Raw genomic sequence first — 18,593 nt, forward strand, 5'->3', positions numbered from 1 at the left:
CACTCCAGCTTCGCAATTAAAAACAAAGAGATTAGTACCCAAAAGAAGGCTGGGTCTTGTGCGTTTGCATATAATGTTCCGACCCTGCTCATCCACATTTTTGGCTTAACTGTCTACCAAATGACGAAGAGATAGAAACAAAAAATGTCAAAATTTCAAATTTTAAGTTTGGTGTATGAATGGAAAAATTCCTTCCGACTCAAATCACTTAGTAAAGTATATAATGCCACATAAGAGGACTGATAAGGTCTGCTATTATTAAGAATACAAGACAGGACAAACAACAAAATCAAATAGCAGCAACAAACATTATTTACATCCAAAACGTCTATTTTAGAGAAAACAAAATAAATAAAAGTCAAAAAAGCGTCCTATCAACTGAAATCAATATGTTCATTCAAAACATTAAAAAAGCCATTGAGACCTGTCATTACTCAGAATATGTCATACGTCTACAAAAACAATGACAAAGACAGAAAAACATCAAAAATTAAACATCAAAATCCATCTATAAAATTTAGCAATCAACTGAAATCAGATAATAGGTTATTTTGTCCATCCACAGGAAGCCTCTACAACAAGCAGTTATCCAGAATTTTTCATACGACTACAAACAGAAAGCCATGTTAACACAATAATTCCATTACATTACGCTAGAAGTCTGTTTCCAAGCAGTAAAACCACAATGTACTCCAAGAAAAAAAATGATATGCTCAATTGGGCCTCCTTTTAAAACCCCAATAATGTGATATCTGACCAACAATACAAGACAAGAAAAACAACCTGAAAGATGGGAAATGTCACAAAAATCAAAAAGTTGTTTGAAAAACTCATTGTAAAAATTCAAAGCTGAAAAACCATTACCTAAAAACGTAAAAAATAAATTTTATTCCAATCAAAAGACGATGCATCTGTCTCTGCTGACCAAAAAAGTATTTTTGTATTTTTAAAAGTGAAAACAACCATAAGCTTCCGAATAAAGAACCAGATATGTTTCCTTGACACGAATTGGGAAGCCAACTGGACCTGTCAATAGTAGTCCTAGATTTCAACTTTTCTGTTCTCTGATTGACGTAAAAAAAAGCTAAAAATTGCAAAAGAAATCAAGAAAGATAGTTACATTCCGAATAATTGCTGTTCTCCTATTTTCGTTCAAGAACACTCTCAAAAGGGGAAGTAAAACAAGCCCGCTCTGGAGTTATCGATTGAGTCAGAAGTTTATGGGTGTGTTAATCAGTCAGAATTAAAAAGTGGACTCCAGAATTTCTGCTTATTCGTGCCATTTTTGACAAAAAAACAGACTGAAATTTAAAAAATTTAGCTAACATCTTTGCCAAAAATTGTGATCAAACAGTTCAATGACACTCTTTAATCTTAAGGGGTAAAACAAACAAGTTTTAACATATTATTTTAAATTTACAAAATTTCAGAAAAATTGCGAAAAAATACGGAAAATATGAACATGCCTGTTAATGATACTACTCAACTTTCTATAAAGAATATAGCGGTTGGCCAAAATGGAAAATACAAAAAACCCCAATTTGCGTTACTTTTTGGGTAAATCAAGGCTAAATTGTTTTTAAAAATTATTGATAGATGGTCAAATTGAATTGATCAATAATTGCAATTATTGCACTAACTGATTTTTTTGGTTTTGCCGATTAAATTAATTGATTGTTCCTCTTTTTGTCTAGCCAATTAATTGCAATTAATTTTTCCAAATCCCTTCTGACCACTCATCTGTCTAATGCTCTCAACGATCCCCGAGACTTTAACAAGGAGAGTATGATAAATTTGTTTTAGCATGAATTCAGCAACAAATTCATAACTGGAAACCTAGATCTCGCAAATATTGTATTCATAAAATGTCTTAGAAGATTATAAATGCCTCCTCAATCTTGTTCAATATTGCTGTATTGGGTAACTTGCTTGCGTTGAATGCCTCTCAATGCTCAAGGTGAGGAACACACTACTTTTGTAGGGCCTTTAAGGAGCACTCGAATATAATTCAAATAGAAGAACTGTACTTAGAACACCCATCCTCATTGGCAAAGATAGGGGGAAGTTCTCCTTAGGTTGGGAAAGTTTTCGGTGGCAGACCTCTCTTAAGGTGAATCCTTTTTGTATGATGTTCCTTTTAAATATAAAATTGATTATTGGCGTGCTAATATCTGTGTTTAATATTGATTTCTAATTCAATTGTGCTTTTGTATGAGCTGCCTTCAACTAGCCTCTAGCTGGCTTTCTGGTTGGCCAATACTTGTAGGAGTTTGTACATTTTACGATTTTGATTATATTTTCATCGTGCAAGACGAATGCAACAAACTGATAGAGAAATGCAAGACCTCGTTCAACGTTGTGTTGTCGACAAAAATCACCTCAAACGTTTTATTTAAAATTTTGGATACAAATTATTCTAGAAAAAAAACAAAAATGAAATTAAGCTGAGTACAGAAAAGCTCCTACTCATTTTTGTTTTAAGAGATGAGAGAGCTATGCATAACAATCTTCTGAGTAAAAAAGTTTATTTGAGGCAAAACCGACAGTTTGTGAATTTAAACTCCAGCTTCAAATTTCTTGATTAAGGTTAATAACAAAAAAAGGCTTGATTATGAAAGGTTAGCACTCGAAGCAGAATTTTTTTCTATTGAAAAATTACAATGAAAAGAAGTTACCTTGAATGAATCAAAATCAAACTCAGTTATTCTGAATAATTATTGTGAATGGTTATTGTGAAAGATTTCACAATTACCCGTTCCATTTTAAGCAAATAAAAATTTTCCTCTGAAGAAATTAGGTCATCAAATCTTGTGTAAGAAACCGAAAAGATTACAATGCCTTTCTAGAGTCGATAAGTTATCGAAGAAATTTTCACTGCCATAAGTTCACATCTTTCCAAAATAGTTTATATCGGCCAACAATCGCCGATCAACATCATGGCCCTTAATAAACGCAGGGGTTGAAACAAAAGTAAATGAAAAAGATTAACTTTCATTAAAAAATTAATCCAATATTGAAAGAAATTAAGAACTCTCTGCATTATTCAAAACCGAGATCTTTCAATACTTCTAGGAACCCAAAATCTTTATTGCTTATTTTAGTAGGAAAAAGTCATGTCCTGGGTCTTTTCAGATCAATCCTTTTTAACTCAGAACGCACATCTGAAAACCAGTGTTTTGTCATCAACTAAATAATTTTCACACTCCTACAGCGGCAGAACAGGTTTAGAGCAATAAACGAAAATTTCACTACAGCCAAGTTCTGCTGGTTTTTAGGTATTTGCCTATCTTGTAAATTTTTATGGCAACAACTTCAAACTCAGCGCAGTCAATAAAACGGTTCTTCTTCAGAACAATCTTCGTCAGCGTCCTTATTTTTTATTGTCTTTTATTGTGTATTTACCGCAATATAACCGCGATAAAAGCCAACACTGTCAGCTGATATATTGCATTTCAATAATAAAAGGTAATTAACAATATTCTTGATCTTAAACGCGAGGATAGCTTAGACAGTGGATATATTAACACGCGAGTGAAGTCAGGTATTTAGAAATCTTTATTGCGCTTCATATTTACAACTTCAGTGAAAGAATGATAAATGGTTTGCCTCAATTCTGCTAACTTATTGATCAAACGGAAATGCGGCCGCTAACGTCACTTGGTCAGTTAAGATTTCTTGACTTTTAAGCAACGTAACGTAATGAGTATTACTATTCACATATTTTTTCCTGCTATGCTATCTTTAATTCATCTGCTGCATCAATTTTGTTCCTACCATTTTACGCTTTGAAAATTACTCAAGTCCCCTATGAGGTGTTTTTTTTACTCAGTGAAAAGAGATTCACAATGAAAATTCATTTTCTAGTGTTGTCAATGTTTTCCGAATTTCAATTTGTTTCACTTATAGTCAAATTTCTTGATGGGTTAAAATACTTCACGGGCAACTGGATTTTATTTTTATGCTCAGAAGTTACTCAAGAGAAATTCTTTTTGTTAGAATAGGACCTTCAGATTGAATTCTTTATTTTCCCGCTTCATTCAGTTGCGGGTGAGGTTTGCATGGCGTTGAGGGGATCATGTGTGGGGTTATAATGTTGGGATGAGAACAGGGGATGAGTTAGAGGGTCTAAACAGTCAGAAAAAACCCCTCGTCATTATTATGACTTCTCAACAGCTTGGCTGATTTCTACACTTAGAGACAAGAAAAAAACCCAGAGATTTTATTAGTTACTTTAAGCCCTCCCGGATGTACCTGCATAACCCGTTTACTATGACAAAATTGTAATACGAAAAGAACTATCAGCCGAAAAGGCCTTAGTACAACAATCGCATTCAAAAAATCCTGACGTCAAACAAGAACATAGCCGGCAGATTGCTGGAAAATAGCCACCGTTGACGCGCTTGACTCACATCGGGATAGAAACAGAAAAACAAATAAGCAAAGATAAAAATTGACTGACTTTTTTTTCTAAGTTTTAAAAAAGTGCTCTTAATCGGTGTGCAGTTTCAGTTAGATTCCAGAAGTATAAATAATTGAGCTTCCAAATTCAAAGCTACTTAGCTTTATAAAAATGTCAGCTAGCAATCTCTCTAAAAAACTTTGATAACCTAATGCACTATTTCTTAATGGCAGGTCTTTATCGGTTTATCCGGTTTCTTTTGATTTTGTTCTTTTTACTTTCACCGTGTTCACTACATTACGTAATTAAATACGTGAAACAATTTAAAATCACTACAGTTGAAACACTGAGTGAAGTAAGCCAGTAGTCAAGCGTGAAAATCGTGTCCTACGTAAAACGAAAAACGTGCTTAAAAGGAATTTAAAAAAAGAGAACGCCTAAAAATAGCCTTTGAGAAGCTGAGGGCGGCTAATAAAAAACGAAGATTCAAATTGACATCTTTTTGTAGGGTCACAGGCGATTTATTATACTATTGCGTTGCTGTTTTAGTTAGATTACTGAAATTAACTTTTATATTGCTTATTAAGTTTAACATCAAATCCATTTGCAAAAACCTTTTAAAGAAAGACCGACAAAAAGAGAAAACTAATTGCCTCATGTGTTATCAATACTAAAAATTGATTGCTACATTTTAGTCAGTGCCACACAACTTGGTTTTTGGTATTCGATATGATGAATTCTAAATAATGAACTGACATCTCAATAGCATCAATAACAAAGAACAATCAACTAGCATAGGGTAAAATACTATCTTAAGACTGGCGAACGGCTGGCTCCGTCAGTAGCTAGCTGAAGTTTGTGGAGGCTAGCTTCAGCTTAATTTGAAGAGGCATGGGGTGAGAATGGACGTGATGGGCGGTTAGCGCGGCAGGGGCAAGAGGGATGAATGGGGGGGGGGGGTCAAATTAAAGAACCGCACTTCATACCATGAAGTTATGTCTGCTAAACAGGTTCGTGAACCGCATGCTTAGAGACAAGAAAGACGTAAGACTCTTTGCAAGGCTAGAGAAAGACGTAAGACTCTTTGCAAGGCTAGAGAAATTTGCAAGGCTAGAGAAATTTTTTTGGTGCAAAACTTTTGACTAGGGAGGGGTTCTACTCCCGACATTTCGGTTATGAGTCCGTTACATTAACCACTACAGTACCGAAGCCATGTATTGTCTACGCTCATAAACGTATTATTTTATCAACAGACTTAATTTCTGAATGCTTGCAATTCAAATCACTCAAAAAAATCACTCAAATCATTCAACAAGCAGAGAGTGAAAGTCACTCAAGAAATGAAATAAAAAAAATGTTATAGAAGAAAACGGTCAAGCGAGCATTTATATTTAAAAGACGCTTATGTTCACAATAATTGCTTCAATATTCGTTCGAGTGCAATTAAAAGAGTCGCACAGAAAATTGGTCAAGCGAATAATAGCATTGAAAAGACCAGACGACTAATACACTTGCTACAAAACCAACTATCGTCGGAAGAATTGCGCAAGAAGGAGCATTGTGAGCTCTGATCTGTTTCAGCTTGCTTCAGTCGGGGGGGGGGGGGGGACAAATAAAAATATTCAAAAAGTTGAGCATTAAATGACGTCGTTAGAGGTTATTATATACCGCAATAGTCACTAATAGAATTTGAATTGAAAAATTACACCAAACTTGGCACTCTTTTCATTTGACTTTTAGTAATGAACTGCCGCCATTTGAAGTTCAGCTGCTGACACTTTTGAATGGAGAAAACATACCCGGAAGATAGGAACGACGTTCAAATAGCAGACATCTAAAATTGGGCTTTATGAACTGACATCTCAATAGCATCAATTTGAACTGCCGCCATTTGAAGTTCAGATGGCGGACTTCTAAAATTGAGGGACATCTAAAATCGACGTTCAAATAGCGGACATCTAAAATTGGGCTTTATGAACTGACATCTCAATAGCATCAATTTGAACTGCGGCCATTTGAAGTTCAGCTGCTGACACTTTTGAATGGAGAAAACATACCCGGAAGATTGCCGGAAAATAGCCGCCGTTGATTTCAATAAGCATGATTGGGATTGAAACAAAAAATTGAAAAAAAGATTTTTGTACAAAAACATTTTTTAAGTCCGATTTATTTTGCTGGCATTTCGTAGTTGAACATAACGTACTTCTGTTTCTTAGAGAGAGGCTACAGGGGCTACTATCAATACCAATAAGCATTAGAGATGGTAACTAAGAATTATAGGAACGACGTTCAAATAGCGGACATCTAAAATTGGGCTTTATGGGATTATCCCGTTTCTACTTCTGACTTCAATTTTTTATACTGATTCTGTTCATTTTGAATTGCTTTGCTGAGCAACTGATGTTCAAAATCACTTTTAGCAGAATGAGAGAAGAGAGAAACTAGCCTAGAGAAGTCAAAAAGATATCACGCAAAATGTTGAAAAAGCGGCAAAATGAGGTAAAGCGAAACATTTTTTTATTCGACGAAGTTAAAAAACATAGCAGGACAAGTCCTGAAACACAATTCAAAGAAATGAATGAAAACCTTAAAAGTACTCTGACTGACCAGCAGATCAATTGGAAAAAAGCCAGCCAAAACACAAAAAAATCATTAAAAATTGAGAAACTAAAATAATCAAACAAACTAAACTGCCGCCATTTAGTAATGAACTGCCGCCATTTGAAGTTCAGCTGCTGACACTTTTGAATGGAGAAAACATACCCGGAAGATTGCCGGAAAATAGCCGCCGTTGATTTCAATAAGCATGATTGGGATTGAAAGCATAGAAAATATTGGAAAAAAGATTTTTGTACAAAAAACATTTTTTAAGTCCGATTTATTTTGATAGCATTTCTTAGTTGAACATAACGTACTTCTGTTTCTTAGAGAGAGGCTACAGGGGCTACTATCAATACCAATAAGCATTAGAGATGGCAACTAAGACTTATAGGAACGACGTTCAAATAGCGGACATCTAAAATTGGGCTTTATGAACTGACATCTCAATAGCATCAATAACAAAGAACAATCAACAAGCATAGGGTAAAATACTATCTAAAGACTGGCGAACGGCTGGCTCCGTCAGTAGCTAGCTGAAGTTTGTGGAGGCTAGCTTCAGCTTAATTTAAAGAGGCATGGGGTGAGAATGGACGTGATGGGCGGTTAGCGCGGTAGGGGCAAGAGGGATGAATGGGGGGGTCAAACTAAAGAACCGCACTTCATACCATGAAGTTAGGTCTGCTAAACAGGTTCGTGAACCGCATGCTTAGAGACTAGAAAGACGTAAGACTCTTTGCAAGGCTAGAGAAAGACGTAAGACTCCTTGCAAGGCTAGAGAAATTTGCATGGCTAGAGAAATTTTTTTGGTGCAAAATTTTTGACTAGGGAGGGGTTATACTCCCGACATTTCCGTTATGAGTCCGTTACATTAACCACTACAGTACCAGAGCCATGTACTGTCTACGCTCATAAACGTATTATTTTATCAACAGACTTAATTTCTGAATGCTTGCAATTCAAATCACTCAAAAATCACTCAAATCATTCAACAAGCAGAGAGTGAAAGTCACTCAAGAAATGAAATAAAAAAAATGTTATAGAATAAAACGGTCAAGCGAGCATTTATATTTAAAAGACGCTCATGTTCACAATAATTGCTTCAATATTCGTTCGAGTGCAAATAGAAGAGTTGCACAGAAAATTGGTCAAGCGAATAATAGCATTGAAAAGACCAGACGACTAATACACTTGCTACAAAACCAACTATCGTCGGAAGAATTGCGCAAGAATGAGCATTGTGAGCTCTGATCTGTTTCAGCTTGCTTCAGTCGGGAGGGGGGAGACAAATAAAAATATTCAAAAAGTTGAGCATTAAATGACGTCGTTAGAGGTTATTATATACCACAATAGTCACTAATAGAATTTGAAGTGAAAAATTACACCAAATTTGGCACTCTTTTCATTTGACTTTTAGTAATGAACTGCTGCCATTTGAAGTTCAGCTGCTGACCCTTTTGAATGGAGAAAACATACCCGGAAGATAGGAACGACGTTCAAATAGCAGACATCTAAAATTGGGCTTTATGAACTGACATCTCAATAGCATCAATTTGAACTGCCGCCATTTGAAGTTCAGATGGCGGACATCTAAAATTGAGGGACATCTAAAATCGACGTTCAAATAGCGGACATCTAAAATTGGGCTTTATGAACTGACATCTCAATAGCATCAATAACAAAGAACAATCAACTAGCATAGGTTAAAATACTATCTAAAGACTGGCGAACGGCGGCTGGCTCCGTCAGTAGCTAGCTGAAGTTTGTGGAGGCTAGCTTCAGCTTAATTTGAAGAGGCATGGGGTGAGAATGGACGTGATGGGCGGTTAGCGCGGCAGGGGCAAGAGGGATGAATGGGGGGGGGGGTCAAATTAAAGAACCGCACTTCATACCATGAAGTTAGGTCTGCTAAACAGGTTCGTGAACCGCATGCTTAGAGACTAGAAAGACGTAAGACTCTTTGCAAGGCTAGAGAAAGACGTAAGACTCTTTGCAAGGCTAGAGAAATTTGCATGGCTAGAGAAATTTTTTTGGTGCAAAATTTTTGACTAGGGAGTGGTTCTACTCCCGACATTTCGGTTATGAGTCCGTTACATTAACCACTACAGTACCAAAGCCATGTACTGTCTACGCTCATAAACGTATTATTTTATCAACAGACTTAATTTCTGAATGCTTGCAATTCAAATCACTCAAAAATCACTCAAATCATTCAACAAGCAGAGAGTGAAAGTCACTCAAGAAATGAAATCAAAAAAATGTTATAGAATAAAACGGTCAAGCGAGCATTTATATTTAAAAGACGCTCATGTTCACAATAATTGCTTCAATATTCGTTCGAGTGCAATTAAAAGAGTCGCACAGAAAATTGGTCAAGCGAATAATAGCATTGAAAAGACCAGACGACTAATACACTTGCTACAAAACCAACTATCGTCGGAAGAATTGCGCAAGAATGAGCATTGTGAGCTCTGATCTGTTTCAGCTTGCTTCAGTCGGGGGGGGGGGGGGAGAAAAATAAAAATATTCAAAAAGTTGAGCATTAAATGACGTCGTTAGAGGTTATTATATACCACAATAGTCACTAATAGAATTTGAATTGAAAAATTACACAGAATTTGGCACTCTTTTCATTTGACTTTTAGTAATGAACTGCCGCCATTTGAAGTTCAGCTAATGACCCTTTTGAATGGAGAAAACATACCCGGAAGATTGCCGGAAAATAGCCGCCGTCGACTTCAATAAGCATGATTGGGATTGAAAGAAAATATTGAAAAGAAAGATTTTTGTACAAAAACATTTTTTAAGTCCGATTTATTTTGATGGCATTTCGTAGTTGAACATAACGTACTTCTGTTTCTTAGAGAGAGGCTACAGTAGCTACTATCAATACCGATAAGCATTAGAGATGGTAACTAAGACTTATAGGAACGACGTTCAAATAGCGGACATCTAAAATTGGGCTTTATGGGATTATCCCGTTTCTACTTCTGACTTCGTTTTTTTATACTGATTCTGTTCATTTTGAATTGCTTTGCTGAGCAACTGATGTTCAAAATCACTTTTAGCAGAATGAGAGAAGAGAGAAACTAGCCTAGAGAAGTCAAAAAGATATCACGCAAAATGTTGAAAAAGCGGCAAAATGAGGTAAAGCTAAACATTTTTTTATTCGACGAAGTTAAAAAACATAGCAGGACAAGTCCTGAAACACAATTCAAAGAAATGAATGAAAACCTTAAAAGTACTCTGACTGACCAGCAGGTCAATTGGAAAAAAACCAGCCAAAACACAAAATCATATTAAAAAATTGAGAAACTAAAATAATCAAACAAACTAAACAACATAGCTGGCAGATTGCCAGAAAATAGCCGCAATAGATTTGTAGACCGGCAGTCTAAAAAAAACAGTAAAAAAGACAGACCAAAAAAATTCGTCTTTTCATTGAAGGCTGATCTGTTATATTTTGATTTAAAATCTGTATAAGTTATTGCTGCCTCTATTAGCTGACCTCAAATAACCTTCATTTAGACTGACACACACCCATTTGACCTTATCTCTTTGAATTAAAGTAAATAAAAGTCAGTTTCAAAGTGAGGAAGTCATTTTTGAGAGTGAGGTAAGTCGAGTGTGACCAAAAATTTAATCACGCTCATGAACAAAAAAACTCGTTCCACTAAGAGCGAAAAATGACGTCACACATGCAATTCAGTTGAAATTGCATGAACGAATGAACAAAAAGTGGCTGTGACGTCATATGGTCGTAACAAAAATCATGACGACGAAATAAAAAAAACCAAGAGAAGGGGAATAATAGCCCCAGCTATCGCTGTGCGGCTATTAAAAAACATACTCATTACCAAAACTCTTGAAGCTTTTTCCCTTGGGCAAAATTTCATCCCTTTAAAAATACATGTTTCAAAAATATGTTCAAGACCATATTTTGTTTTTGAAATCGGTCCAGTAATATATCTGCATGACCTGAAAAAATTCATTGGCCCTTGAAGATCGATTAACTCAAAAATGATCGAAAAATATACAAAAATGAATCCGATTGCAAAATTTAATAAAATTTTACTGAAAAATGCGCTATTAATATTTTCAGAATCATTTCTGTGTCTCTAGAGGGTATCCATTGACCCAATTCCAAGCATTAAAAAATTCATTGGCTCAAACATCGATAGGCAATAATTTTAAGAAATCTCAAATTTCAGAAAATAGAAATTCGTTCTTAAAATGTTGAAAATCGTTCAGTTGCCCCCTAGCAGCTATCTAATAAACTATATCAAACCTTGGATGAGGTTAAATGGCTACTGAGGCAAGAAAAACTGAATATAAAACGAACCTTTTGAAAAAACTTGAAAAAAATAGCAAATTTTATCAAAAAACTTCTAAAATTCGAAAAGCTAAATGGTTGAAAACAAAACTATTGAAGCCAACAACCATTCAGTAACTTTTAGTCAGGCAGTGGAATAGGTTTTCTGGCATTTGAAAATGGACAAATATCAAAAATTAACAAAAACTTTAGGAAACTTTGAAAAAATTGCAAATTTTATATGAAAAAATGCCAAATTTCGAGACATTAAAATGTTGAAAAGCAATTCATTATAACTAGAAACCATGCAGTGCTCTATTCTCAAACCACAAAGGAAATTTCCTGGCCCCTGAAGCAAAAAAATGCAAAAATTAGTATCATTTTGCATGTTTGTATTTGTAGTACCAAAACATATAGCTCATTAAATGGTCATAACAAGTTATTTGGGCTCACAAAAAGCCTTCATCCTTTTTCAAAAACTTCAACGTAAGACTAAAACAAAAAAAAAACAAAAAAAAATACAAAAAACATGAAAAATTGCAACATTTTGGAGCCCAAAAACACTTAAAAATGACCTTTTAACCTTGAATTAAGGCCATTCCAGCAGCTGCACTACTCTAAGAACTTGATGAGCTACTGAAGCTCACTTTGGGTCTCTAATGAAACTTAATGCCCGCTGGTCTTTACCTGTTTATCCCGTTTTTAAAGTCATTGAAAAATGTGTGAACACATCTTAAAAAAAAGACAGCGCCCCAATACAATTCAAATTCTTTGAATTGTAAAAATAGGAGCGCTATAATAGCCGGCTGAGAAGATGAGGGCGGCTATTAATCAGACGAAAAAAAACGGTCAAGCGAAAAAAAATTAGGAGCGCTATAATAGCCGCCTAGAATTGAGGACGCGTCTATTAATAACATTAAAATAGACCACAGGACTAATACAATTGCTACAAACTTCGTTTGAAAGCAATTAAATAGAAGTGACTGACAGGACGAGGGTGAAGGGGCATGGAAAAGGTGAGAGGCGAAGGATTGAGGGGTCCAAAACGCCCAAAACCGCCCTTTAATTATTGATTTTGTCTTCTAAGCAGCTTCCGCTAGTCATAACCTTTACCTCCCTTCCGCTAGTTTTTCTCGCTTTCCTGCCAAAAACGAGGTCTAGTAAACATTATACTGGAAGTACTACACTATCGATGGAATAAAGCCCGTGGAGTTACTAAAATAGTTGGATTAATATCCAAACTCGTATTCTTCAAAGATAGTAGAACTCATCGAAGTGTAAACTGTTTAATTTTATTATTCGTAATCATTCAAATAGATGTATTCATTCGTCTTTTGACTATTTCTCATTATTTCCTGAACGAATTCGTTTACGTGGATCTTCCGTAAACTTTTTGTAACTAAAGCTTTTTTGTAGCACCGAAGCAAACCTTAGTACTCGATTTTAATCTTAATTTTGTCTTTTTGATCTTATTTTGCACTTAAAATTTATTCAGATTATCAATTAACAAATTTGTATATAAAATTGTAAATAAAGCTCGTCCATCAGGATTTAGCGAAAATAATGTATATGATGACATCACTACCACCTCAATGTTATTGTGAAGACTTAACATTGGCAATCAAGAGCAGCAAATACAGCCGTGACAGCAATAATTATAATAACAAGCACCTGCAAAATTGCACAGCAGTTTTGCTCTTCAAAACTCTTTTTCAGCAGACTCTGTTCCATGTTCCATCCACTTTGCATTGATCCAGTCCCAAAACCGGTCCCCTTTGCCCAGTATTGTGGTTGTTGCTTACCACCACCACCTCCGGGTGGACCAATTGGGATTCCCATGTGAGGCTCAAGGAGATTGGGAAATGTGGGAGCGGAATGGTATTGTTGGGATGGATGTCGATGGGAACTACCCTTTTGTCCCTGAAACAGTCATAAAATATTTATATACATCTTTCTTATACATCAAACACTAAAGAAAGCTTAGATCTATTCTATGCTTTGGTCCACCACCTAAGTGGGCATAAAAAGCCTACGCAACCAGTATCACATGATGTATTTTACATAGTAACGCGATATTTATAACAACACATAATTTGTAGAAGCGGATGATAAACAACATTGGGGGTCCGAAACAGAACGGATCCCGAAGCTTAATCAGACAAATTTTCTCGACAAAATTTCCTCTAAAAACATCTCCGCCGTTTACAGCTTTTATTCAGTGAAGACTAAGATTTGTACTTCACAGGACGCAACACGAAAAAAATCTAATGAAATATGAAAATTTTGCTTTCACTTAACAGATTTTCCTCCTTGCAAGAGCTGCATAGAGATATACAAACTAAGGAAATAAAAACGAAGCATACCACTGCTCCAAATAGTGTAGGCGGGAACAAGAACTGATAGCTCTTTACATCTTGTGACTCGGGATTCCTGTGAGTGAGAACAGCTAGACATCCAAACAGGAGATCCAGGATCTTGGCATCTACACATTGCTGCCTGATCACCAGGCCCAATTCAGTGTTCACTGGATATTCGTCGAACAGGCTTTTCAATGCCTCCAGAGGGAGGGTGGACAGGTTTTTGGCTTCCGGGGTTGAGAGAATACTAGTTGCTGCAACAAATAATTGGCGACTTAAAATTTAACCTTCAAATAAGGAACAAATTAAATTTAGCTAGCGCTTTCTTATCAAATAATGTCATTCACAATTTTGCACTCCAGCGAAATCACCAACACCAAAGAAAACGTCGTTAAAAATCTTACTCAAATTTGAATTATCCTTATTTTCAAATTGAATTTCAATCACTGATGTCTTTCAAATAAGAGTCCTATCAAGCCTGGGTGTCCTCTATTCAATGCAGTATTTACAGTATAAATTTAGATTCAACAAATTTATCACACCATTGAACCATTGACTTAAAACCCTATACAGAGAGCAGCAACAAACGACGTCACGCATGCAAATAGAGTTACTAAGTGGTAGAAGTTACCTAGAAAAATCGCAGCTTGATTTTTTTGGTGCATGATCAAATGGTCGTATCAAAAAATGAGGGAAGACAACAAAATTAGTCATCCCTGCTTTTGTATAACTCGAGCTTTTAGGTTAAAAAGCCGCGTGAACAAAAGTAATTCCGGCTAAAAAAACATAATAGACTGCCGGAATAGCTGTAAAATACACAAGCGTGCCGTAAAAGACAGAATTATACCCAGATATTCAGAAAATTACCACGTGGCCAGTAACGAGGTAAGCAAAACAAATTGTTAAATATAACCGACTAACGTCCGGCGAATTGCTCTCAAACAACCGGCAAGCGGTTGGCTTTGTCAGTAGCTAGCCACGGTTTAGTGAGGCTAGCGTTAGCTTGAGTCGACACTGCAACTTTTAGTTATCTAGCCTTGCTAGTAAATAAATCAAATCAAAGACTGATATTTTAAAAAATTGCAAAGTATTGCCAACGGTGAGGCTAGCATTATTTGATTCGACTCCGCAAATTTTAAATTTCTAGCCTTCTTAGTAAAAAAATCAAATAAAAAACTGATATTTTCAAAATTTGCTTTTCAAAATTTAAAAGAATTCAGATTTCGCAGTGAAAATGTTCAAAACCATTTATTGTCTCTGGAGTTAGGTAAAGTAACCCATCTGCAAGACTCGAAAAGCTTCGTTTGCCAGTAATGATCGTAAACCTCAGAAAACGACAAAAACCTTCAAAATAGCAAACCTTGAAAAAAATAGCAAATTTTACCAAAGTCTTGCTATAATTCAAGATATTAAAATCTTTAAAAGCATTTCATTGTCTCAAGAGAAAATCCAGCATCCCTATTTCAAGCTTGAAATAATTTCACTGGCTCAACGATAATAACTTCCCGAAAATTTGAAAAAGTAAACTTATTAAAAAATAGCTAAAGCTGGAGTCATTAAAACATTGAAAACCATTCCATTAAATCTAGAAACTATGCCACATCCAATACATCAAGAAGCTATGCAGTTACCTATAATCAAACCCTAGAGGAGGTTATACGGCTCTTGAGAAGGGAGAAACCTAAAAAATGACAAAAATCTTTGAAAAACTTGAAAAAAGGCAAGTTTTATTTGAAAAAATCGCTTAAAATTGTCATATTAAAAAATTGAACTCTATTCTATGGCAAATAGAATTTTTTCAGTAACTTATTATCAAAACAAGGACGTTTTCTGACCCCTGCGTCTAGAAAGACGTGAAGAATGGAAAATAACTGTCAAAAAAGGAGAAAGTTTGCACGTTTTGTCAAAAAAAGCTTATATTCGTGATGATAAAATGTTGAAACCATTCCACTACCAGTAAAAACTATGCAATAACCTATTATAAAACCCTAGAGGATGGTATTAAAATAGGACTGAAAGACATCTAGGACAGAAAGAACTCAAAAAAAGACTAACATTCGTGATGTTAAAATGTTGAAACCGTTCCACAACCATTAAAAACAATGCAATAACCTATTATAAAACCCAAGAAGAGGGTTTTATAATAGGACTGAAAGACATCTGGGACTGAAAGAACTCAAGAAATGACAAAAAAAACTTGAAAAAAATTGTAAAAAAATTGCGTGTTTTTAGCGATCGGTTGTTCGTCAGTAGCCACGGGGGGGGGGGGGGGGGGTGCACCGGAGGGCTGATGGGGGGCAGCAGTGGGGTGGGGGCAACAGCGCGGTGGGGGGGGGGGGCAACAGTGGGGGGGGGGTCAACAGTGGTGGTGTCTTCAACCTCTAAGAACCGACCTTCACACCATAAGTATAAGTCTCCAATACAGTTTGCGCTGAAACAGAGCTGAAAGGCTCTAAGAGCACTTATTGCCTGCCGGGTGCTACCTGTTAATCCCGTTTTTGGGGACGAAACGTCAAAAGCTTCAGACGAAAAATAGGTCAAGCGAAAAATCGCATAAAAAGACCGACAGGACTAATATAATTGCTACAAACTTCGTTTGAGAGCAATCAATCATTAAAAAATAGAGCTCTATAATAGCCGCCTGAGAAGATGAGGCCGGCTATTAAACAGATAAAAATGAATTGAAAAAGTGTTCGATGCCTCCTAAAAAAACTGCGAGACAACATTCAGCAATGAACTAACATGTCTTCTTCAATTTGACCTTTTTGAAGTGCAAAAACTATTTTGTTGAGCGAGGTAAGCCACCCATACCCATGATCAAAATCTATTCGTGACACATGGGGCAAACTGGCTCAAAAGGGGGTTGTATTCTAGAGAACTTTTGGTATAAAAATTTCTGACGATGGAAAGGTTGGCACCCCCGCACTCTCCGGCGTTAGCCACTCCAGCGATGCCACCTTCGCTGACTGCAAATTAGAGGTCAAAAATCAAGATTGAAAAGGTCACTCAAACAAGAAAACGTTAAAGAACGAATGCAAAACGAAACATAACCGACTAACATAGGACGACCGGTAAGCCTTTGGCTTCGGTAGTAGCCAGTTAGGACATATGAGATGCTAGCATTAGTGGGGCGTGTGGAGTGCTGGGTCAAGAAATGGGGGGGTTGGTGGTAGGTTTGGGAGGGCTGGAGGAGTGTTCAAATCGGTAGCTGGGGGACGATGGACAGGAGGAGTGTTGGCGCAGGGGAGAGGAGCGGCTAGTATGGGTGTGTGATTAAGGAGGATCAAGCTTTTAAGATTAAGAATGGCTCTTCACAACAGCAAATTATCTTCAAAAACAGTTTCGGTGAATTGCATGCTTAGTGACGACAAAGGTTAAGGCTTTAAGAGAGCTGCTCGGCCGTTAATGGGTAATTAGGGTGATTATGTGAGAACAAACTTTTAAGGTTAAGAACCCCTCTTCACACTATTCAACTGTCTTTAAAAATAGTTTCAGCAAATCGCGTATTTAGAGACTAGTAAGGTGTAAGGTTTTAAGAGAGCTGTCCGGCAACATTATGCCCTCCTGGTGCTACCTGTTTATCCCGTTTTTGAGGACAAAAAGTCAAATGTGTAGCGAAAAAATGGGTCAAGCGAAAAAAAGCTAATCTAACTGCTATAAACTTTATTTAAGGGCAATTAAAAGAGGAATGTGAAACGACGAAAGAATAACATGACAGGAAGAAAACCGGAAATGACTAGAAGAGTCGTTCAATATAACCGCTAAACTTATCGAGCCTAAATAAGAGATCAAAAAACAAACAAAACTAACTGCCCAAAACTATCAATTGTAAGTGGGGGAAGGATGAAAGCGAGTAGCGGTGGAGGCGTATGGGGCGATGAGGTGCGTGAAAGTCGAGGCGTCTGTAGTTTGGCTAGGGAGGAGGGACTGTTATGGGAAGATAACTGCACAATAAGCCTTTTTGAGTATTACGAGCATATCTTAAATACTATGTTTTGGTATCTAAGTTTCTTTTAAAGTCCAATGTTCGAAAACAACATTGGATGGTAGCCCTCAGAAGATGGGATCTGGAAGCGTACCTCAAGTTGACCTTTTTAACCTGAATATTACTAGGATGATACTAACCACTGAACAGTATAAACAAACTAAATAATCTACTAAATTATAACAATCAACACTAGAACACAAAGGTCTCTGTTCAAAAAGAAAGAAGTTAAAGTTCAAATCATGGACAAACTTGTTTCAGCTAAAAAAAAACCCTCTAGAATACTAATACTCCTCATCGAGACATGCGAACCTGTAGAATACCAATACGCCTCTTCCAGTCGTAAAAAAACAAGAGCAATGCAATATAGCTACACTCAGCTAACCGCTTTGCAGCTATGAACATAGACTACAATCGGGCGAATTACTCCCAAACGACCAGCGAGCGGTTCGCGTGGTTGCAGCTAGTTGAGCCTTAGGTGTGCTAGCATTAAGAGGGGGAGAGGACTTAAGTGATGGATAGGGTAGGGTAGGGATGACTGGAGGGAGCAGCTATAAATCATCATCTAGTGTAGGATTGACGGGGGAGTGTTGCGAGGGTGTGTGTGTGCGGGTGTGGGGGGACTGAGGGGGTGAAACTAAAGAATAAAATTGCCCTTCACACCGTAAAATTGTCTCCTCAAAACAGTTTAGCTGGATTGCACCATTACTAATAAAGCGTAGGGCTCTAAGAGAGCTGCTTAGCCACCTAATTCCCTCCAGACTTTACCGTGTTTATCCGGTCTTTGAGGACGAAAAGTTAAAGGGTCAGAGGAGAAGTTGAAGGGTCATTTCTTTCCTCTTTAAGATCGATAAATATCAATACTCATCTTCGATTAAATAACCAAGAACATAGCAACAGCTACTCTCCACTGACAGCTTTGCAGCTATATACATACCCGGC

At 36.6% G+C, this 18,593-nt stretch overlaps 1 protein-coding gene across 1 annotated transcript in view; it reads right to left on the reverse strand.

The window, feature by feature from the left end:
* LOC142348021 (dual E2 ubiquitin-conjugating enzyme/E3 ubiquitin-protein ligase BIRC6-like) overlaps positions 1-18,593 on the reverse strand; it is a 245,200-nt gene that overhangs the window by 69,258 nt on the left and 157,349 nt on the right. The window contains exons 42-43 of the mRNA XM_075399188.1: positions 13,673-13,920; positions 12,981-13,229 (exon numbers count right to left, since the gene is read on the reverse strand). Coding sequence (XP_075255303.1) covers positions 12,981-13,229; positions 13,673-13,920 — 497 coding nt within the window. The remainder of the gene's footprint in view (positions 1-12,980; positions 13,230-13,672; positions 13,921-18,593) is intronic.

This window comes from Convolutriloba macropyga, chromosome 10 (genome assembly GCF_964194025.1).
Source record: "Convolutriloba macropyga chromosome 10, txConMacr16.3, whole genome shotgun sequence".
NCBI classification, from domain to species: Eukaryota; Metazoa; Xenacoelomorpha; order Acoela; family Convolutidae; genus Convolutriloba; species Convolutriloba macropyga.